We start from the raw sequence: 24,713 nt of genomic DNA on the forward strand, positions 1-24,713 counted from the left end.
CTGCTTTGAGTATAAGTGATTTCAGAATTTGTTTCAATATATGGTATTTCAAGGATCACCTCACTATTCTGTTTCTAGATGTTCTTGACTATTCTATAACATTTTTTCTTCCATATGAACAAGGAGGTCCTTTTATCTAATTCTACACCTCCAAAAGAAATCTCCACTGGAGTTGTAATTGATTTTCATCACATTTTTATATATTTCATCTTGCCCTCCAGGAACATAACATGTATTTCCATTTTTTCAGCTCTTGCTTTTATACCTTTGAGGTTATATATTTTTTTCATATAGATCCTGTACCTTTCTTTTGATATTTATTTTTAAGTATTTTGTCATTTTAACATTATTATGTATCTTTCTCCTTACCAGGACAGTTCATTCACCTATTTCCCCCTCTCCATATTCCAATGACACCAAAGGATGCTTTCACCTCCCCTGCACCCCCCACCCCACTACCCTGTCCCAGAACACCTGAGCTTTGCTGGTATTATTGAGAATATTTCATTCAGTCAAGTCAATTCTCTCTTACAATGTCTCCTCTATTTCAAAGACCCTTACTTCACATTCATATTACATATTCCTCATCACTCTCAATGTATGTAGTTATATATTTACTATACATAATATGCATATGCTCACATCAAAGTCCAGTGTCCATCACTGTTTCCTCTCCTTCTCCTATTGTGGGGCCCCTGTACTATCTGTGTGTTAGGGTATACTGCTTGGAGTGGTGTCTGTGGGCGATACAATCTCTGAGTGCCTGCGAACTTATATAGGGCTTTCTTTTGCCTGAAAGGTGAAGAACATCTAGAATCTAGGATTCCCGGAATGTAGGCTTTTTCTCTACACTGCCTGCAGATGTTTCTTACACCACCATCAAAGTTACAGTATTGCAAATAATCTGTTGTGTTGTTGTTGTAGTTTTAACTCTATGTTCCTATCTACGAGCTTTTAGGGGCTTTTTTCTTTACCACTGACTTCCGAATATGCCTTCGGAAAAGGTTTGTGCCTTTTTTAATCCATCTTGCCTCCAAGACATGAACTCACTCAATCTGCAGTTTTTTCAATTTGCAATCTCTTTTCAGCTGAGGACATTTTTCTTTTATTAGTTATTGCTCTTTCTAAAATTCTTATTATTTGCATTTAGGTTTCCCAAACTTACTCTCCAAGTCCTCTAACTTTACCTTCATGAGTTCCCCCTCTAACTCCTGGGAAGCTGTTATCTTACCTGACCTGAGTTTGAACAAGGGGGCAGCGGAGACACGCTCGAGCTGCCGCCTTCCCACAGTTGTCTCAAAGGGGCCGGACACTATCTTATCACTCAAGTAGAGAGTAAAAATGCTTCTGAGTGCTCAAAAGACAATTACCTAAAATAATATTTCTTAAACCTCAACAGCTATTTGTTGAGAAGTCACTACATTAAAAATAAATAAAAAGTTACTAGACTGAAAACTCCTTGAAAACAGGAAATCTGCCTTTTATCTGTCCCTCACCCTCTCAATAGACTTTGTAAATAAATGTGCTCAAAACACCCGTATTGATACATTCAGCGCCTCTGAAGTTCCGAAAGGCAGAAGACCTTGTGACCACTCTCAAGAAACCTACAGTCGGAGGAGGCAAAAAAAGAAGCCATAATATACATGTTATCGCTTTATATCATACTACATATACATACATTGTAACATACACATATTACACAAATAGTGGGAGTGTCACTGCATACAACAATTGTCTAAAACAGAAGAGATTATTACGGACTACCTGGTCAGCTGGTCTTACGTGGAAGGTAGGCCCTGAAGCACAGGTGCACTGTAAGAGAAGAGGCAGTCCTAACAGGAAACCCTGCAAAGGCCCAGCGAGGGGGATGAGCCTGTCAGGAAACAAGTCTGTTACAGTCGGACTGTTTCCTCACTAGTGCGACTGTAACAAAAGAGCCTGTCAGTTACTGGCAAGGAAATAAGAACAGTTTAGACTCATTCACTGGCTGAGTAAGTACTCAGAGCTCTTATGGTCAAGGACGCTGTCCGCTGTCCACAGGCGGCTTACAAAGGGAGATGAGAATATTTAGGCAAATGAAAATGTCATAGCTTTAAGATAATTTGAAAAATAGTTATAATACAGAAGTAACATCAGAGAGCAGAGCTCAGAGAACCAACTAATGAGGAGGTTGTGTTGTTTTTTTTTTTTAAACAAGAAGTTCATCTTCTGGTATTTCCCTTGGTCTCCCCAAAGAAAAACAATGCTATGGAGAGAAGACTCGTACCTATGATTTTTCCACATGTTCAATTTAAAAATGAAAGTTTCTCCAAACCAGAAAGGAAATCCAATAAGGTAAGAATGACAGGAACTCTTTAAAATTTTAAGACAGGAAAAAAATATGTATCTATGTACAGTGATGGACCGATGTCAACTAGACTTATTGTGGCCATCATTTTGTATTATCTACAAATACTGCATCATCGTGTTGTATACTTGAAACTAGTATAATTGGATATCAACTATACCTCAATTTTTTAAAAAAGTTAAGCCTGTTTGCCTCAGTCACAGATCTACTAAACAAGAAGCTATCAGAAGCTCCGCCTCACGATGCCAACTGGGCTCCTTCGTAAAGGAGACTCAGCGACTAGGCTGGCAGCACCTTCGCGGTTCATGCCTGAGCTGGGTTACAGCCCACGAGTTCCAGCCTATGAATAACCTGAGACAACATAATCCAAAGTCCTTAGAAGGAAAGACAGGCCCTGGAGATGCTGTAATTTACCCCTAAAAGCAATATTCCCCTGAAAATAAAGAGCTATCGGAGCACCATTCCTTCACAAAATAAGAAATAACTCCAAGAAAAATCAATTACATACAAGTCATTGACAGAAATATTTACATCAACCTATACATTAATTAAAATTAATAATTAAAACTAATTAATTAAAATTAAACACTAAATACCCTAAGGAGGGGAACGACGACAATAGCAAAACCTCCTTCCTAACCAGAATGTAACCACAGTCCTATATCTGGAATCCAGAGGGTTACGTCCAGTGCACACCGAGGATTTTCCAAAGACGCCAGACCTGTGGAGCCCCATTTAGGGCTGTCCTGTGAGACAGCCAAAATATTTTCCTCCTGGCTTTGTAGCTTCTCATCATCCCCATCTCAGTGCAAGGAAGAAAAATAAATTCATATCAAAACATAAGCACATGAAATTATCTTTTACTTTGTAGATAAGTCTTACAGGATTTTACCCAATATTTTTTGTTCTTTTAAGAAATAAAGAAGCCACATCTTGTGGGAAGCTAGGCTGGCAAGAAAGAAACTCTCCTAATATGTTTCAGAGTTCTGATGGCCCTGGTTCTGGCAAGGCAAGGTCAAAAATAACCAACCTCACTCCTTGCCCTGGCTGTTGTGGCTCAGTTGGCTGGAGCGTTGTCCCATAACCCAAAGGTTGTGGGTTCGATTCCCAGTCGGGCATATATCTAGGTTACGTACGGGTTCAATCCATGGTCCAGGCACTTACAAGGCAACTAATCAATGCTTCTCTCTCATATCAATGTTTCTCTCTCTGCCTTTCTCTCTCTCTAAAAGCAATAAAAAAAAAATGTCCTCAGGTGAGGATTACAATAATAATAAAAAATAACCAACCTCACTCCTATTTTTATCTATTTTTCTGAGAATAGGATAGAACATTCCATTCTTTTCCCTCCAGGGAACCTAACTCCAAAACTCCAAAGACAGAAGCTGTATCTTAAGTGGGGCCCAACAGTTAAAATGGAAGAGAATTTCGCCAAAACTACTTGCAAAATGATTCAGGGAGGTGGAGGAGAATGGCAGTGTGTAAGCACCGTGGGCGTTGGAGCCAAGCCGACTTGGGTTCCAGCCCCCAGCGCCTTGCACTTTCAGGCTTCATGTTTTTTAACAAGACTCTACAAAGTGGAAATCACACACCTGTCTTCAGAATTGTTAGGGTTAGATGCACATTTCCATGACTTCCCCAAAGCCATACAATAAGCAGAAGCAGGACTTGACCTCAGTTCTAAATGACTCAAGCCCAGAGTCCTCTCCCTTCTGCCATTCATTCATGTCAGGATGTTACTGTTAGAGGCAGGGAGAAAAGTAAAGATCAGGCAGTGTGCAACCACGGGGCCAGACCTGGCACACACCGCACTCCGCAACGTTCGGGTGCTTTTCGCTAGCTCAGTTCCCTCGTCACCGTGATCACAGGAGCTATTTATGCAGCACCTACTTACAGGTGGGGCAGGGCATATAAAATACTAAGTACAGGACCTGTTACATAATAAGCACTCAATAATTGATGCCTACTTATACAGAGATCTTAACTTCTTAAGACAGCTTAGGAAAGGCCGGCTTCTCACAGGAAATTGAGTGGAACACAAGTTAACCAGGCAGAAAAAGGAGAAAGAGCATGCCAGAGTGGGCATTTCTCAAAGAAAGGCATCGTGTACAAAGGCATGGCCATGAAAAACCACAGTGCATTCAGGGAAGTACAAGTCATTCAGCATGGCCAGAAAAGAGAGAAACACATGGAAGGAGCAGGAAATGAGGCTTAAAAGGCAGGCAGGCCTGGGTACACAAAAGATGCTTGGTTTCTTCCCGGGGATGGGAGAAGCCAATGGAAACTTTTAGACAGGGGAAAGGACACAGTTAGATCCGCGTTTCAGAATGAGCACTCCATCACAGAATAGAGAAGCAAGGACTGGAGAAAGCAGAGACCTAAGGAAGGCAGACAAGTTAGGAGACTACTGCAATAATCTTAGCAAGAGATGATAAGAACCTCAACAAAGACAGCGTAAATGGAGGGAGGAAGTAGAATCAACAAAAGTCAGTGACCCTTTAGAAGTTAAGAATGACCCCCCAGTTTCTGACCTGGATAAGTGGACATTCTGAATTAGGGAGTAATTGTGGAGCGGGTTGAAATAAGGAGAACAGTTTTGGACTTAACGACGTTACAGCTGTCTAGGGGAACCAAGGGGAGGTCTGGAGCAGAGGAATCAGAGCTACAGAAAGAGACCAGGGACAGCTGGAGCCCTGGGCAAGGGCGAGATGACTCAGCAAGTGTGTGTAGTGAGAGGAAGGCTAATGACAGCTATCAGCAACACCCACATCAGGAAGAAGAGAAAAAGAAGCCCTAGAAGAAACAGTTAGGGAGGCGGAGACAAGTGATGCTATAAAAGCTAAGGAAAGAGAGTTTTATACAGATAATGATCCACAGTACCCAATGCTGTAGAGAAAGATGCTGTATCCTATAGGTACTTTTCAGTCTGAAAGTGGAAGCCACTGTTGCAGACAGTTGTTTGCGAGGCTTGATGAGGCACAGAGTGAATGAGCAAGGTAAGAAGGTAAAGGAACTGAAGTAGCCTACACCTTCTAGGATCAATGAGCAGGAGAGAGTGCCAGCACAGGAGAGCAAGCAGATTCCAATACAAGATGTGGGAAGCTGCTGCTTTTAAGTTGGGAGAAACTTCAGCATATTTATTACAGGCTGAAGGAAAGGAGCCAAGAGCCAAGTGTTAAGTGAGAGGCTAAAGATGAGAAAGAGACAAAGACAAAAGACTGTGAATGAATAGATCAATCAACGAAGTAGCTCCCAAGATCCCAGAAGAGAAGAATCTGGGACTGAGCGCACAGAGGGACAGACTGTTGAAGAGGAGGGGGATATTCCTTCCTCTGCAAAAAGAAGGAAAAGGGATAAGGGTGGGAACTGATATAGATAAGTTTGTGAGTGTTGAAGAGGGAAGCTGAGGGAGTCTGGCTTTCCTTACAGCTAGTGAGAATGAAAGGTGATAGACTTGGGTCTTAACTTCGCTTCACAGTCCTCTTTAAGAAACCAATGAAAGCTGTAGACTCTGTCCCCCCAAAAGGCATGTAGGCACTCAAATTCAATCCATGCATCCACAGATTGTCAGCTGTGAGCTATGGAATTCCAAAGAAATGGCCTTTCACAAGCAATCTTGTCCATAGAAGGAAAGCAACTTATTCATTAGAAGCACAGATATTTTAAAAACTCTCATTTAAACTTCAGTGATGTACTCAATTGTCAAAAAGAGATGAACTACTTGTATACAAAAGCACTAACTCGCACTCTCTAGGAGTAAAGGTCTAGGAGACCATCTTGCCTTTAGAAAACACAGAAGGTAAAGACAGAGCCTTGGATTTAGCAATGGCTTTAGATAAAATTACTGTTTTTTTAAAAGATGAAACATAAATCTAGAGGTGAAGGGAGTCAAAAATCAAGCCCTTAAATCTAAAGATAGAGGACTGACAACTGCTGGCGGTAAATGCAACCCAAAGGAAAAGTGGATGCAAGAGAACCTTTCAAGGAGGAAGCGAAAGGGTTTGTTCACTAAGCACAAATGGAGGACAAAGTCATTTTCAGCCGACGTGCCCCCAGATTTTTTAAAACACGCAATACGTGACTCTTTAGTCAGGGGCACTGGCCTCTTTTCCCTTAGGTTGTCAAGTTAAAAGTTGACAACAGCCAACACAACTGCCGTCTGGTGTGAATGAATAAAAATTATACCTATTTTTTTAATTGGACTGCCAAAAAATATATTTTTTGATGTGCTGCAGAATTTTAGTAACTAGTTTACATGGCCATGAGATGAAAAAGGATGAAAAAGCTGGGCAAAGAAAGGAAGAGTCAAAAACTCTCTGAAGGTTCTGAGCGTCCACATGTGCCTTTTCACAGCTCGCACACACCTGAGTCTCAGAAATCACGTTTACACCCCAGAGCCACCTGCCAGAACGGCAGGCTCGGAGGTGCGCCCATGCCAGAAGCCCGTGCAAAACGGGCCAGCTACTCTGCTCTGCTCCAGCCAGCTGCCTGCAGTGGCCCAACGTGTGATGAACTAAGGGCAGAGCGTGCCGAAAGGAGCGACTGATGACGGAGGTAAGTCTTTCAAACATACATATACACAAACTGACTCCATTCACTGCTTCATATATAACCACACCCTGCTAAGTAACACACCATATTAAAAAAGCCAACTCACCACAGGTCACTATCAGAAATAAAGATTACATGTACCAAGCGCTAAGCGTACACCACACACTACACTCCGTTTTTCTCCTATTATCTCATTTTTAACCTCTCTTTCAAAACTCTAATGAGATTGACATTCCTTTTTTTTAGGTATTGAAGACACTAAGACCAGGGTGGTTAGGCAGTCTGTGCAAGGTCACAGAGCTGGTAAGCGACAGGTCAGGACTGGGACCCACGCCCACCAGGTGCCCAAACCTGTGCCTCTCAAATGATTACACAAGCCCGCCGTCTGCCACAACCAACCCCCAAGACAGACTGAGCACTACAGCACGGTGGTGGGGAGCACAGACAGCTGTGCTCCCAGAGGCTGACGGACAAGACAGAATCTTTATGTTTCAATTCCAATCAAACTGAAACGAGCAAAAATTTATTGCACTCCTAAAACAATACAAGGAAGAAAGACTTGGGAGTTATTTAAAGAAGCTTAAGGTGTAAATGACCTCACCTCTGTAGGAGCTTACTTACATCATGAAATAAAAAGCAATTTAAATTATTATAAAACATATGACTGGCAAAAGTGATATAAACTGCAAATGCTGTAAGGTTAGAAGCAAGAGAGCTCACAGTGGCCAGGGTCAGTTTCGTTAAAAAGGAAGTGCTTCAGCGGGCCTCTCACACAGAAGTGAGAAATTCTGCACACTAGCAGGATGGAGCACTTGGAAACGCATTCCTGCGCTAACCGTGACAGGAGGCCGTAGAAAACTGTAGTAATGACAACACGAACACATACAGTGTGAAGACTCTCTTTCATCGATTACCTGAACTATCAACCCTGAGGCGCTAAACCTTCCACAGGCCAGGAAAGCAAGCAGCCACCAAGGACTGCACTAAGAGGAAGAGTTTCTCTTATCCAAAAACCCAGCTCAATGCTACAGGGCTGTCAAACGACAAGATTAAGTTTCAAAACACACTGTGGCACTAAGGCATCCAAGCAAGCGCTCTCCTTTACAGTAAGGTGAATCATTCTCCCAACAGAAAGAATGTGTCACCACTTCTGGAACTGCCCTCAAAACCATGTCACAATCATTCTAATTTTCTGACAGTCACGACTAAAAACCAGTTTATAATCACTCTAATTTTTTCAATCGCAAGCAGTTTGGACTCCAGAAGAACACCAAACAGCTTTTCTCTCACCTGACTCCAGGTAATCATAAAATGAAAATCCACCCTCAAAGAATTACAGTTTGCCACCACGAGGACTTTCAAAATAATGTGCCACAGGCTCTGACAACAATCCCTCAAGGTGAGTTCCAACAAAAGACGAGTAGAGCCCACCAAAAATAAATACGAGCAAGTTTTTAGGGTGTAGATCACTTGGATAATGCCTGGGTTGGGTTATTTAAAAACCCACACACCCGCTTTCCTTAATGCTCCTGGCATCAGGTATGACGGCTGCTTAGACACAGCTTTCTGGCAAAGGTGTGTCCTATGAATCAATGACTATGCTACAGATTTAGTTCACTTTCCCATTATAAGTTAGCCCTCTTGGATTTGCCTGTTTTCTGGAGGCTCAATTCTAGTCGTCAGTTTCTGAGACTGTGAAATACCACCTCTCTCCAGTACCTTACCCTCTTCCTCTCCTCCTCCCCCACCTCTTCCCTGCTCCTCAGGAGGATACACTTCCACTCCCAGGGCGTGGCCCTCTCTTACCCCCCCCCCCCACCTCCAAGGTGGACCCAGTCCCGTGTTTTAAGCACTGCCGAGGTTGTGATGAAACAGGAGAAAGGGAGGATGTGACTGTGTTTGTTGTGTTTGTGCTCAGAGAAGTGTTCAGACAAGAAAAGGGAGGGTCCCTTCCTGTAAGTGTTATTTTATCTTAAATACCTTTCCAGTTGTCATCTGTGGACTGTTCTCAGACACTGAGAGACTTGCATTCTTTCTGACAGGCCCCAGAAGTATGAGGTTTATGTCCTCCTTTCCTTCACACATAGGACCGAACCGCAGAGGCTAAATCACAGCCTCTCTCCCAGCCAGCCAACCCAATCTCGTATTTAGAGTACTCTGCTGCTTCTTTTTTACAATAACAGAGCAGACATATTCCTCTTTTCTTAGAAGGTAGATTCTGTACAGAGCTCCATCATGGTCTCATGTGCACACTGTTTTATTGGTATTTTTAAGTGATTTCCCGACCAGACTTGAAGCTCCTTGAAAGCTAACACCGTACCCTGCTCATCTCCGTATCCCTCACACGTAGTGGGCACAAAATAAAGGCCTGGATCAAATACGTGAACAATAGATTTGAAAGAGTTCAGAAAGAGAATCAACCAGACTAAATGGAATTGTAGCACAAAACTGTTTCGTAGCCTTTCCTCCAAGTAAAAGTTAGAGTTAACAGCTTGTGCAATCAATAACAGTAAAGATATTAAATCATGCGATGGTAACAATGCCATTACATGGCAACCTAGGATGATCGCACTCATTACATGAGCAACATTAGACAAAACACTTAACCTCTCTGTGTCTGTTTTCCCCTCTGTTAAACCAAAGAGGACAGAGGGGATTCCCTGGCTGCTGTGGCTCAGTGGATTGAGCGCCCCTGCAAACCAAAAGGCTGCCAGTTCGATTCCCAGTCACAGCACATGCCTGGGTCACAGGCCAGGTCCCCAGTTGGGGGCGTGCAAGAGGCAACCAATGAATGTTTCTCTCTCTCTTTCTCCCTCCTTCCCTCTCTCTCTGAAAATAGATAAATAAAATCTCAAAATGGGGTGGAGGTGATAATATCTATTTACCCAATCACAAAGTCATAATGAAGCTCAAATGACATGATATATAAGATCATTACATAAATATAATGCATCAGGCATATTTAAACAAATCTTATATTAGTGTTACTTTATGTGCATGCTTAACTAAAACATATGAATAAAGTTCAGATTAAAGAGCCTACTGTCAAATATATAGTAATAATATATGTGGATCATGAACACTTTTTCAATCGCAGGGATTTTTGTAGGAGCCTGTCTATTCTATTTGTCTTTAGAAAAGCTCGTGATTATGTGTAAGTTAAATTGTACATGACTCTGCAGAGAGTTTCAGGCTACAAATGTTTTGGTGCAGAAGCAGGAGACTTTAACCACCAAGTCCATGCTGACGTGCCTGCAGCCCCAGCCCCAGCACTGGACTGCGCACCGGGCTCTGCAGCACACAGCCGGAGGAGGCACCAACTGCGTTTCAGCACAGAGTCGACTGATCTGTCACCACAGCCTGCGGCTGAAAACACAGGCAAGCACAAAGATAATTCTTTAACAGTAGACAGCCCACTCTAATTAGGACCAACTATAGCCTGAACCTGAAAAAAAATAAGTAAAATCAAGGAGTGCACCAAGGCCAGCAATACGTGATAAACACGCAGTTAAAAGCGTCTTCTTCTTTTTAGAAGAATAAAGTACTTTTGTCAGAGCAATAACTGTAGAGAAAATGTAAAACAAAGGCTGGTTCCAAATATGGTACGAACACCACAGATAACACCATACTATAGATTTGGGGGCTGTTGGGTTGTTTCAACTTGACTTGAATGCCTAAAAATATCTACCTACTTCTCCAGCGACCATTCTCTGTGCTTTAAGCAAGAGCAAAACAGATGGCCGAGCTGCTGACACTGCAGGCTCAAGGTTTTCAGCTGCCTTTTTCCAGCTATCCACTGCTTAGAGGTGAAATACAGGGTAATACAGTGCAGATCTAAAGGAAACCAATGGGAACTGAGTTATATGCCACCCAAAACAACACTGCATTGGAAGGCAAACCATGCACTTGTCCCTAAAATCTTTAAGCCTTGGTATTCAGCCTGTAGGAGTTTCAGACCTTTCTGAAGGAGAGAGAGGTGAGCTAATCACTGTGAGTCCTAGAAATAGTTCCTCAGAATCATCTCTAGAAACACCCAGAGTAGTAAACAATAATCAGCTGGAACCAGAAATATTAAGAATAAGGAGCTTCCAGGATTTCCCTCTAGGTGTAAAAGCAATCAACTCCTACTTTTAATCCTGTTCTGGCGCAAACATCCAGCCAAACTTCTCTCTTTCTGGCTAATCAAAGATAGCTGATTTGTCACTACAAAATAACTGTTTTGAAAGTCACAACTGCATGGAAGTCATCACAGATTTGAAGGCAATGCTTTTTAGTTGAGAATACAGTTCGCTGAAGAGGCAGAAGGAATGGCAGTGTCCTAAACACAGAAACAAACTTACCCATTGCCACTGATTTGGGGGCTGGCCAAAGAATAACTTCCCAACTGATTAACTGAAAAGTATGCATGTTGGTAGCTAAGTGCAAATGAAATTTCCTTCCATGTCAAACTGGACTTATAACACTCAAATCTACTTCTGGTTTTTCACTGTAAAGGATGGGTGGGGGTGGAGGAGACAATGTCTCCACGAGTAAACAAAAAGTCAGAACTCTTCTGGGAACTCGTCACATTCTTCTTTTCCAATCAACAATTTTTAATCCACTTGAAAATGCCAGCGAAGAGGGCCTGTGGCAAGGAACCCAACAAGAATATGCAACACTGGGGACACCACCACAGTGCTGACATCAACCTTGGACAAAATGCGGCTTTTGTCTCAGAAGCAGCTTGTGACAAAAACAGGAACTTTATGAGAACTGATCACAACTGCACAAGAAGCCTGATCACATGCCCACAGCAGAGCAATGTTTCATTGTTATCTACAGGACTTCTCTAATAACAGTGGCTTGACTTATTTCATTCTTTTAATTCTCCAAATAAACCCAGCCCTCCTAGTACCAATCCATTGTCAAAAGAGAGAGGGTGCCGGCCAGGATTTGCATGTTACCTGTCCTTCCTTCTTCAAAGACTCCAAAAGGTGATCAGATGCGGGAAATGCAGCCCGAATACAGGCGCCAGGGAAGAAAAAACCCTTATGACAAAGGTGATCTCAAACCAGCAGCGTGTGTCTGTGTGTGTGTGTGTGTGTGTGTGTGTGTGTGTGTGTGTGTCTGGATTAAAGCCACTGCTTCTAATCTCTCTAGGACTCTCAATGGCCCACCCTGCTTCTATCTCACTGTCACTGGGAAGGCGTCTCGCATTGTTAAAGGAGAAAGAAATGCTGCGGATTTCCCATATGTCTTTCTCTCTCCCTTTTTTTTTTTTTGAAGGGGAGAGGGTGGCTGAAACAGGCGTGCGGCCCTTCCCTCGAAAAGGGTAGAGGACAGGAGAAAGCTGTCAGCCACCCTGCTAGAAACCTCACCCCCACCCCCACCGTGTCCACATGCCCGGACAGCAGCGGAGGGCGCAGCTTTGTCTCGGGTTTCGGGGCGCAGGGAGCGCAGAAGCAGCCCGGGCCTGCAGAGGACCTCTTCCCCAAGCCCCTGCTTAACCTCCTCCCAGAGAACACAATGAACGACACGGGAAACCCACTTCACCGGGTGGGAGAGGAGGGAAGACGGCCCTACAGAGCCGGGACCAGATTTCCGGCATCGTCCTCCTCTCTCGCCCGCACGGCCACCAGGGCGCGCGGCGGCGACCTGGTCTCCCTCTCGCCCCGATCCGCAGCGGCGTCCGGGCGTTCGCACCCCCTCCCAGCTCCTACCTTCCGAGAGCTCCAGCTCCAGTTCCGCCAGCTGCGCCCGCACTTCGGGCGGCAGAGCCGCCACCGCGGCCGGCGCGGGTTCCAGGCCTCGCTCCGCCATCCCGGCTCCGCCAACCACACTCCGGAAGACGAGAGAGGGGGCCGCAGGAGGGACGGACTGACGCGGGCCCACACCCCGGCTACACGATCCGGCTCCAGCCGCCGAGCGCCGCCAGCTCCGATGCTACCGCCGCCGCCATGAGCGACGGTCACGTGAGCGCGCCTGCCCCGCCCCGGGGCTGAAGACGCTCCACCTCCACAGGCCAAACTCAGAACTCGCGGGCTTACGGCGCCCTCTATTGGGAAGTTCCTGAAAAGACGAGCCCAAGCCCGCCACCCCGAGTTCTCCAGCACAAAATGGGCTTAAGGGGTTCATGGTGTGGACACGCAGCGTTTATTTAACCTTTTACGAACTCATGTGCGAGGACTCTTCAGGGGCTCCTGGTTGTACTTTTCCAGCTGTCTTCACTTAGTAATGTTTGCCTTTGTTTTCTCCCTTCCTGCGTTTTACCATGGTCGACACCTACCCATTTATAGGGATGTGAACACAGGCCACTTCTTTTATTGGGATTTACCAGACCCATTTGCCAGGAGCAATTTTGTTTCGATTTCAGTTCTAGCATTTATGACAGTGGAGGGAAAATCCAGTTACTCCTGCCTAAACTTCTAACTTCTTGCAAGAGGGGAACTTAATCATCTTTATCTTTTTATCCTTCTCAGTGAGTAACTTAATAGGTATTCCAAAAATATTAATATTTTAATTCAATATAAGGAAGATTCAAACATTTGTGTACTTTTATCAGGAACTACTGGGCAGATGCTTAAATTGTCACTCATATGCTTTCTTTAAAAGTATTCAGTCTTTTTTTAATGCCATAATTCCCCTTCACAATTTGGGGGATTCTAGTGTTTTCATCTCACTTCCATGCTGATCCAAAAGTTGTTTTTTAAAAGAACAGACCCCAACATTTATCCACTATGAATTTCTAGTCAGTATATCATTTATAGGCTTGAGGAAAAAAATTTTTAAGCTGAGAAAACAATTTCAGCTTGAAAAAAAGGAAGACTGATGATATCCTGGTTGGTTGAAGGTCTACTTTGATATGTCCTTTTAAATGCAATAATGTAAGGAGAATTTGTGGCAATATATGTATGTATATCATCTGGTTTACATAAGGAACTGTTGCAGTGTTTTTTTAAGGGTGAAAATTCACTGACATTGTTCTCATCAAAAAGTTAGGTCCCTGTCCCCTCCCCCTGAATCTGTATGGGCTTCCAACTGCTTGGACAAATAGAACACTGTGACTTCAGAGGTTCAGTTCTAGAAGGCCATGAAGCTTCCCCTGGTTCTCTTGAAATGCTCTCTCTCCAGAGATCCCCTCTCAGGACAGTCCCTCCCAGGAAAGTCTCTCTAGAACCTAGCAGCCACACAGGGAGCGGCCACATGGAAGGCCATGTGAGGTGCTCTGCCCAAGGGCTCCAGCTCCGCCCAGCCTTTTAAGTCACCCTAGCCTAGGGTGAAGAAGCCTCTAGATGATTTCAGCCACTGGACATTTGAGTCTTCCTAGCTGACGTCTGACACAACGTGGAGCAGAGACACCTTGTGCCTGCTGCACCCCCTCTAAGTGCCTGTGAACATAAGGCAATGGTCCTCCTTTATGTCACTAAGTTTGAGGTGGTTTGTTACACAGCAATAGACTACTTACTACAAGAAGGGCCGTGTTTATCCTCCTAAAGCCCTTCACCCCCTTCTCCTTGTCCGCAAAGCACACCAACCCCTACTGAGGCTGGATATGCCCAATGCTCACGTTCCCACCCTCCTTGGCAGGTGTGCGATCCATTAAGGAAACTACTGGAAGGGGAACGTCTGGGGAAGATTTTCCTCCCTGAGGAGAGAGGCACAGGCAAAACGGCTCCTTTATTTCCTTCCTGTGTTTGGATGTTGCCCTGGTTAGTGTACCAGCAGTCATCTTGCAACCACAGGGGAACTGAGAGAAAGACATCACCTAGAACTCGACAGACTTGGCCTGCTAAAAGAACAACTTGTGAAACTACCTATTTTGGGCTTCTCCTTCTTGCTATATGAGGAAATCGGTTTAAACCTCTTTCCATTAAATATTTTGTTATTTACAGCCCAAAGCTTTTCATCTGATACTGAATATATTACCAAAAAAAGGTAGTATTATAGGTGAGCCAAATGTTGTTTTGCTAGGGCAAATGATCAGAAAAACTCAGGATTTGAGGATGAGGGTGAGTTGACTATGAATTCATACAATATATAAACAGTCTGACATCCCAACTGAGGACAGGTGGAGACGTTTGGCTTTGCTAATAAGCTTTTCAGGCTGCAATCCAGGCATGATAGAGTGAAGCTTTGTTGGCTGGGGGAAGCCAACCTCTATGCCCAAATTAAAGGGAGCACAAACAGAAGCAAGAAACTGAGAGATTGAACAGGTGATAAAACTGAAAGGATTCAGGCTCCAAATCTCTGAAGAGCCTCAGGGCCTGCCATTAAACACTTTGTCATGTGACCGGGCAATTTTAGTAAAGAATACAAGCCTGGCAGGAAAAAAAATTAGATATAGGGTGGTATTCTCCCCCTGAGGTCATAGATTTCAAATTGTCTCAAGGACAGACCTTCAAACTACAGGAGAAAATGTACTCGCTGAGAGGCAGAAATTCTCAGGCTTAACGACTGACCCATGCTGCCCAATAGAGAAATACAATGTGAGCCACGTGTGTAATATTAAACCTTTTGGTAGCTACATACATTAGGAAGCAGAACAAAATAGCACTTCTCAGTTCAGACTAGCTGCATTACCTTACTGGACAGCACGGTCTAGACACAATCTTTCCCTGATGTATTAGCACATGGAGTTGACTGGGTTGAACAGTCTGGAAGCAAATGTAGTGCCAGACATGGCACAGCTGGCTTTAACTAGCTCTAATTGTTCAACACTTAGAGCAGTCCCTAAACTCCCAACTCCCAGCCACAGGAAAACAGCTGCCAAAGCTCTGCAGCCCCTAAGAAGGACGTATACCTAATGCCCACCTTAGCTATGTCAGTGAAGGACAGTGGGTAACTGAGCCACTCCCAGAGGTCAGGAGTAGAAGCTGCTGGACGAGTTATCAAATCTACACTCCCTTTGCCAGGGTGGGGCATCCTGACTAGTTCTGTCAGGCTGTATGGTAGACCGTTTGCAAAAATGGCTGCAATAACCCCCTCTCCACCACCCCCCTGCATTCACTACCCTTAGGTAGACCCCCTCCTATACACTGGGCTTAATCATGACTTACTTGGGTCAATGAGACAAGAGCAAATGTGACAGAGACTGGCAGCCTTGCAGAGTCCTTGTGCGTTGGCCCCACCCTCTGCTTTTGGAAGCTCTGAGACCACTGTCTTGTGAGTGGGCATGAGCTAGACTCCTAGATGAGGAGACACGTGGCCCAACTACGCATTGTTCCCGGCAAACCCAAACAACTGCTAGGTATGAGTGAGGCGGTAGACTGCCCCTGCTCACAGGCCCGGCCCAGATGGCCAATGCTCATGAGCAAAAGATGGTCGCCGTTATAAGCAGCTAATTTTTGTCAGTTTGTTACACAGCAAAAGCTGATAAAAACAGGGTATGATACCTGCTCAGGGACAGTGTATTGCATATTTCTTTTTTTGTATGGAATATTATCACACTTTCTCACCTGGCATTGTGTTTTGCAGTGTTTTTCAAACTTTAGCATGCATCAGCATCACATGGAAAGGTTATTAAGACAAAAATTGCTGGGTCCAGCCAGAGTTTCTGACTTCCTGTTTTGGATGTGGCCCAGTAATGTACATTTCTAACAAGTTCCATGGTGTCGCTCAAGCTGCTGGGGTGAGGACCGCCCTTGGAGAACGATTGGTCTATCAGGAGTGTTGGAGACGGTTAACTGGTCTTATAACTTCAGGTGGCTGGTCCATGAGGAATCACCTCATGGAAGGAGGAAGATTGCGCAGTCCCAGAGGTCTTGGACTTGGAACTGGAGGAGGTAGCTGCATGATATTGGGGTGGTCTCCCTTTGAGGGAGAGGGTGAGAGTCCATGTGAGTTATATGCATTTTTATTTGTGTATAAGGGAATAAAGGTTTGCCACAATTAAGTGGGCTGTGATAGAGGGTGTGAGCTGTCTACCTAAAATTCATTTCCTCTCCTTTCTATTTTGTCTAGAATCCAGGTACCACCATAGAGGTTGAAAATGCCAGACACTCCACTTCCCTTGTGGCTAAGGCATGATTAGCATATCACCCCATCCTGGCCAGGAGACCTAAAAGAAAAAGTCTTCTTGAGGGCCGGGGGCAGAATTCTGGGAAGGATATTCTTCCCTAATACGGGAGACATATGAGGAGAATCCTGAGAACTCTGCTAGGTTCTTGGACAATTACACGTTCAGAATTTCACGGCAGGGGCAAGGCTGGCAAACAAAAGCATGGGACAGAGTCCTGAAGGTGGTGGCAGCAAGTGGCAGCCTGGAATGACTTGTGGTCTACCTCCTAGGAATACCCAAAGATGCCGGTTGGGTGAAGGACAGGCGAAGGATCTTGTCAAGGAGTCTCTCACCTGCAGGCAGAGGCAACACAATTTTTGCATTCATGGTACTACGCTCTCACTTGTAGCCCTAAACTGAAAATTTAGGTTACATGAAACCTACCTACAATTGAAACAATATAAGAAACTTCTGTAACAAACTAGAGGACATTCCATATACAAAAAAAGGTTTTCATGTGAACCAACATCACATGATTTACAGAGACTTCTATGTTACTAGAAGCAGTGCGGGCGGGTGGGGGGGGAGGACTGTGCAGCGTGTTCTCTGCAACATAGGAAGATCTGGGAAAATATTAGGAGGAAGGTTCTCCTCCGAGATGTGTTGTGACATGAAACTGGTGTGATTAAAAGAAAAGGCATCTTCTCTCACTACATTAAGTGGAATGCTGGCAGGAAGTAAAGAAGAAAGTAGCTTTTACGGAGGAGTAGAATTATAGAGGGTCATATCGTGCCACTGTGATTGTAATGTGTTTTTGGAAAATTGAATTATAGGCTCATTTCTTGTGAATGAGCCACTCCCTAATAGTCACTTGCCTTCTTCCAAGCTCCTGGAGCTCCAGTTAAGTACCGTGTCTTAGCACCATGATAATACTGGGGATGTAGCCAATGTAGTCACCAAATTTAAGAGAAGGGCTTGATTCAGTTCCCTTTCTCAAGCTGACAGCATCTTTCCACTTTCTCATGCTCCAGCTTCACTAAAGAATTCTCCTCAGAGGGTAGTAGGTTGTTTTGTTTTGGCCACTGTTCATACCCAGGAGTCTGACTACAGCCCCTCATCTCAAGCAACAAGCCTAGTCCTTGATTCCTCCCTTTTTCATGCAGAACAATTTTAGTTCTTGTCTCCCTGCTGGATCCAAACTCGTGGCCTATTTTGCCTATTCTTGGCCCCCAAATCCCACAGGACAAAAGGTTTGGCTCTATGCTCACTGCTTTCTGTTTTTGTGTCATTTAAAGTTCATAGACCATAAATGAATTACCAAGAAACCAAACAGATGGGAGTGGAGCCTATAAATCAGAGATTGAATAAAAAAGAATATATGAGAATCAGGAAATTTTTAACAAATATTTAGGAATTATTCTTATATTTGTACATATGGTAATAATGGCATTGTGAATATGTAACTTTAATAGTTTTTAAAGGGAAAACATACTCAAGTATTTATGCATTAAATGGTATGCCTGAGATCTGTTTCACAGCGACACATTGGGGGTGGGGCTGGAAGAATGGAGGGCCGCAGACAAAGTAGTGCTGGAGCATAACCAACAGCAGGTGATGGGAATATGCATGTGGAGTATACTACCTTATACTTTTGTATATATTTAAGTTTCCGTAACTAAACATTTTTAAAAGAAATTTTAATTTCTTTTAAAGGTCATATTTTTGTAATCTTATCTTTTTCTACTTTACCTAACATTGATGTGCATGTAGGAGAGAGGGTACTTCAAACATGAACCTACAATCTTAAAGTCTCAAAATTACAATAGTTGAGGAATTGGAAATATTGTCTATACAGATATCTAAGAGAATCAACTAAAATACCATCATTCATTCATTTGAACATGTCGAATTCGCTGGGCAGAAAACCCAGGCACTCTGTCCTGGACTTCTAAACTGAAGTTTGTTTTGTTCATTAGGTTCCTGTTGTAGGTAAGATCATATGGTATCTGTCTTTCACCGCCTGGCTTATTTCAGTTAGCATAATGCTCTCCAGTTCCATCCACACTGTCACGAAGGGTAGGAGTTCCATCCTTTAATTTAATATTTTTCTCCTTCTCTTGTCAAAACATTCAATGCCAGGATCATTTGGAAACTCCTTTTCCTCTGCCTACCTTTTATATTTCTAAAATTTTACCCATCTCACCACCTATTTCTGCTTCAGAACTTTAAAAACATAGAAACATGGGAAGGCCCAATACATGCATCCCTAACGTTCATCACTTTCCTCCCTCCTCCCCCAAAGACGGTTATTTAAAAGGCATCCACCACACTGCAGCTGGTACCATTCTCAAATTAGTACATTTTTTTTTAATCCTCACTTGAGGACATGCTTATTGATTTTAGAGAAGGAAAGAAAGGGAGAAAAACATCAACATGAGAGAAAAACACTGATCAGTTGCCTCGTATGTGCCCTAAGTGGGGATCAGACTGGCAACCTAGGCATGTGCCCTGACTGGGAATTGAACCCCTGACCTTTGGTTTACCATATGATGCTCCAACTGAGCCACACCAGCCAGGGCATATTAGTACATTTTTATACTTCTACTAGACATATTCATAAACATAGTAATTTTAAAACTATTAAGTGTCAAACTCTAAACACATTGATCTAACTTGTTTTCAACATTTCTTTTGACACATAGCTGCTCCAGTTCATTGTTAAGTGATATATAGTATTCCATTACGGGATATACTAAAATTATTTTGTTGATGAAAATTGTTTTCAGCTTCTCATTGTTTAAAAGCAGCAGCCGCAACGTTCTTGTAGTATCCATGGGTAAAATCCAGTAGTCTTTTTAGGGTATATAAAAACTAGAAGTGGCATTGTGGTTACGAGGATATGCTCATCACTTTCTCTAAATAGTCAAATTGCTCTCCAAAATGGTTTTATCCATTTATACTCCCATCGCAGTAAATAACTGTTTTTTCTTCCCACCTTTGCCAAAATATGGGTACAGATATAGCAGATTTTTGGACTATAAGACGCACCGGACCATAAGGCATACCCAGGTTTTAGAGGGAAATAGGGGAAAAAAACCCTGCTCCACTGCCACCAGCCCCACCCAATGAGCCAGGTAAGCTACATTCGGACTGTAAGACACACCCCCATTTCCCTCTCAAATTTTGGGGGAAAGTGCATCTTACAATCTGAAAAATACAGGGGAGATATATATATATGTGGCCCATTTTGATACTCTCCAAAGTTCTATACTTAACCCTCCTCTCACTCTGTGGCCTGATCTTATTGTGGACGTGTCAGGTTACTTACACGTCTCACAGGCACCCTAAAATCTTCCCCACACTCACTTCCAACCAGATACGAATCCTTGTCCATTCTACCTCCTTATACCTGCTTTCTCTCTGATTAGTTTCCTATTGCTGCTGTAACAAATTACCACAGACTTAGTGGTTTAGAACAACACATTTATTATCTGAGAGTTCTGGAGATCAGAAATCTGAAATAAATGTCATGGGGCTGGAATGGTGTTTCCTGCCCTGGTTCATTCAGGCATCTTTTCCTTGTCTCTCCCACCTTCCAGAGGCTGTGGGCGTCTCTTGGCTCACAGATGCATCACTTTAATCTTCCACCATCACATCTCCTGCTACATACTGGCTTGGATCTCCTGCCTTCCTCTTAGGGTTATTTTTGTGATTATATTGGGCTCACCTGGATAATCCAGGATAATCTCTCCATTTCAAGATGCTTCATCACATCCATAAAACCCCTTTTGCTATAAAAAGTAACTTTCACAGGTACTGGGTATGAGGATTTAGACATCTTTGTGGGAGAGAGATATTCATCCTATCACACCACATTAACTGCTGCTCCCTGAATTCCAAACATCACTCTCACCCAGACAGTTATTTCCCAAACCATTTACATAACCACCAGTCATGTCCTCAATTTTAAATCTAACCGTAAACCTCTGCTTAAAGACTTTCCGTTGTTTTCCATGCCCTACAGAATCGAATGAAAACTCATTTTCTTAGCATACAATTGGTGACTTTACAAAGGAAATTCAGCTTTTCTTTTGTCCTTCCATTGAAATCTATGCACTACACATTCCAAATTACGCCTTTTCTCTTGTTTTTAAATATTTTATTTACTTTTAGAGAGAGGGGAAGGGGGGAAGAGGAAACAGCAATGTGCAAGAGACACATCAATTGGTTGCCTCTTACACGCCCCCAACTGGGGACAGGGCCAGCAAGAAAGCCGGACACGTGCCCTGACTGGGAATCAAAATGGCGACCTTTCAATTCGCAGGCCGCACTCAATCCGCTGAGCCACATCGGCCAGGGTGGCTTTTTTTTGCTTACGCTTTTCATAACCAGTATGCCAGTCATTCTTCTTTTGCCTACTCAGCCAACACATACTGATGAAACTTCAACTTGAAAGTTAATGCCTTCCCCGACCATAAGGGCTGATCACTATTTCCTGTCTATTCCTATTACTATCAAAGCATTCAAAACACTTTAGTGATATTTTGACTTAAAATGCCTGTCTCCAAATTAAGGGTAGGAATTTCATAATTTTAGTATCCTGTGCACCTAGCATTTTGACTTAGATATGTAAGATCTAAATCAGGGGTGTCAAACTCATTTTCACGAGGGCCACATCAGCCTCCCGGCTGCCTTCAAAGGGCCGAATGTAATTTCAACTCCTTAACTGTTAAGGCGTTTACATTTATACAGCCCTAAAATCCCATTCGGCCCTTTGAAGGCAACCACGAGGCTAATGTGGCCCCTGGTGAAAATGAGTTTGACACCCCTGATCTAAACGGAACAATTAAGGTCATGCAACTAGTATGCGGGTATTTTCTGCAAGTTTGAATACTGATGAAAAATGGCATGCTGCACAAATAACTGTACATCCACAGTAAAAAGTGCTAAGACACAACAACTGTTCTAAAATTTTAATTTTATATGCTTACATCTGTAATTTTTGAAGTGTTTGCTATTACTCCCTAATCTTGCAAGTGAGTAAACAAGCTGAGAGAATGACTTGCCTAAGTATTGGGTTGGCCAAAAAAGTTCGTTTTTTCCCATAAAATGGCTGTAGTAGCACTTAGTTGCCTTTAACTTCATTTGAAACAATTTTGTGTGTATTGCGACAGCTGTCGTATCAGCATGCATTAAAAAAAACTATCAAAATTGGTGAATTTTTGTGTAGTTATTTTAATCTTGAAGATGGAGATAAATACATAACATTTTCGGCATATTATGCTTCATTATTTCAAGAAAGGTAACACAACTGAAACGCTAAAAAAGATTTGTACAGTGTGTGAAGAAGGTGCTGTGACTGACTGAACGTGTCAAAAAGTGGTTTGCAAAGTTTCATGCTGGAGATTTCTCCCTGGGTGATGCTCCAAAGCTGGGTGGACAAGTTGAAGTTGATGGTGATCAAATTGAGACACTGAGAACAACCAACATTCCACCGTACTCAAAATATCGAAATCAATAGTTTTTGGTGAAAATGAAAACTGTCTATTTCATGGGAAACACTAAATTGACCTTTTGGCCAACCCCACACACCAAGATCAGCAGCACTGCTGGCTATAGCTATGGGAAGACTAACATTTCATTCAAGGTCTGTGTGGTGGGGAGGAGTCTGATACACATTCAAAACTGTACTGCCTTCAAACCATGCTTATGGGTGTTAATTATTTCCAGCACACAACTGGTTTGCTGAGGCAAGCATGAATTATGTCTTTTAGGGATCTACAAATAGAAAAATGGCAAGTTGATAATAGAAAGAAATGTTTGGAGGTAATAAAGTCATAACAAGCTTAATGCTTTTTATTCCTCTCCAATATATTCAGACCTTATTGGTGAGGACTGGAAACATTAAGTCTTGAATAAAATCATGTTGAGTGCTCAGCACAACTAGTGACCTGGAAACTGTCCAGATGAATTAAAAGGTAACAACACTTGGAGATATATGAGCAGATATAAACCAAATAGTTTTTGGCCCTGTCCCTAACACTTTGAAAATAAGCTCAGAGAAAATGTAATCTAGTGAACACCACCCTATGCTAGAGATGAAGTGTATTTTGGACCTAATGGTAATGGTTTTAGGTATTATTTTTGCACCCATTTCATCATTGTTAGGATTATCAGATATTCTGCAAAGAACAAGCATAATCATCTCAAAACTGTACACAGCTCCCTCCCCACAAAAGCTTCTTTACCAATGTATCTAAGTATGGATATAATTACAACCTTAAGTTATAAGGTTAAACTTCCATCTAGTGGCAAAAGCCACAAATTCAAGAATGATGCCTTCCTTTCTCATCCTCCATATCTAATCCTTTCAAGTCCTGCTCCTAAATGTCTCAAACATTCTACTTTGCTCCAACTGTTGTCAACATCGGGTACAGCCTAATTGGTCTCCCCTGTCTACAAAATGCACAAATTTCAATTCCCAGGAGTCTGGCTCTTCACCTTTCTCCAGCCTCAGCTTGGAAGGTGGAATAATGCCCCTCATGCTCTCTTGCAGGACACAATTCTTCTAATGCATCTCAAGGTGATATGTACAGGTTGTTCCCTCATTTGGATCATCCCGCTCCTGCTCACCTAAATTAACTACACTCCCTCAGATATCTGTCCTGTTTCTCAGGGAAGCATTCCATCCTTGAAACATCCCCTGCTCCAGTCACATAGATTCTGATTCCAGCTTTCATGTATACCACTGGTCTAATTTTACAATGACTTCATGTAAGGGCAGTAATCTATTTTTGCTGCCTAACACAGTACCTGAAATATAGCATGCAATAAATACTTCACCCATCATGATAGGCTCCAATACTGTCAATACCCTCAGTTTTGACAAGGTTACTTGTACAGGAAAACTTGAAATGCGAAAGAAGCAAAATTAGAACTTAGACGCACCATTTAAAACACAAATGTATAAACATAAATAACAACCTATACAATATTAAAGGCTGGAGTCCTACCACGGTTCATTTAAGTCCAATACAGCAGGTATTCCAAAGGAAACAGGAGAGAATTACGACAACTTCAAAGGTCTGTGTTAACAGCTACCAAAAATGAATTTTAGGGTAACATTTAGGTAGCTTGCTCCCTCCCAGAACACCAGCAGAAAATGAAAACATCCTAGTTCTTTTAAACCCCATACAAACTAAAGACCCTCTTGATAGTTTTCATTCCAGAGACTTTTTGGTTATTAGTCCATTAAAAATACTTTTCTTCTAATGTGATAAATTTAAGTTTTGTATCCCCCTCTCTTAGCCAAATAAATTTAGCAACAATTTGCCATATGGCCCTAAAGCCATCTTAGCACCCTATAAACCTGTTGTTAATGGGACCATTTCACTCACTGATATTAGCTATCTCCTTTAAGACAAAGGACTTGAGCCAATTAAAGGTTTGGCTGTTCAAAGGGGCAATGTTACTAATCAGCTAATCATCACTTTAAATCTGTTATCTCATACTCATCACATAACTTGGTAGGTAATAAAAACACTGGAAATACCTCACTGTACTGTACTCACCATTTTACGTAGAGGAAGCACTTTATGGTCTGTCTGTGGCAGATCCGAATTGCCAGCATCACTACTTTTGTCCTGTGGGGCCGTTATTAAATAAGAGTTACTTGATAAAAAAAAAAAAAACCAAAAAAAAACACACTGCACTAGTGACAGTAGATCCGATGGCCCAGAGTGACTAATGGCTGTGTACCGTGTACAGTGTGGACATGCTGGACAAAGGGATGGTTCACATCCTAGGCACACTACCGCTACTCAGAATGGTATGCAATTT

At 42.8% G+C, this 24,713-nt stretch overlaps 1 protein-coding gene across 3 annotated transcripts in view; it reads right to left on the reverse strand.

Annotated features, from left to right (window-relative positions):
• Positions 1-12,865, reverse strand: part of DIP2B (disco interacting protein 2 homolog B) — a 211,119-nt gene extending 198,254 nt beyond the window's left edge. For 2 of the 3 annotated variants that reach the window (XM_045184278.3, XM_045184276.3), the window contains exon 1: positions 12,598-12,865. In XM_045184278.3, coding sequence (XP_045040213.2) covers positions 12,598-12,697 — 100 coding nt within the window. In that variant the 5' untranslated portion in view covers positions 12,698-12,865. The remainder of the gene's footprint in view (positions 1-12,597) is intronic. The other variant, XM_024575594.4, reaches the window with a different exon arrangement.
• Between the last annotated feature and the right edge of the window lie 11,848 nt (positions 12,866-24,713).

Source organism: Desmodus rotundus, chromosome 3 (assembly GCF_022682495.2).
Source record: "Desmodus rotundus isolate HL8 chromosome 3, HLdesRot8A.1, whole genome shotgun sequence".
In the NCBI taxonomy this organism is placed as follows: Eukaryota; Metazoa; Chordata; class Mammalia; order Chiroptera; family Phyllostomidae; genus Desmodus; species Desmodus rotundus.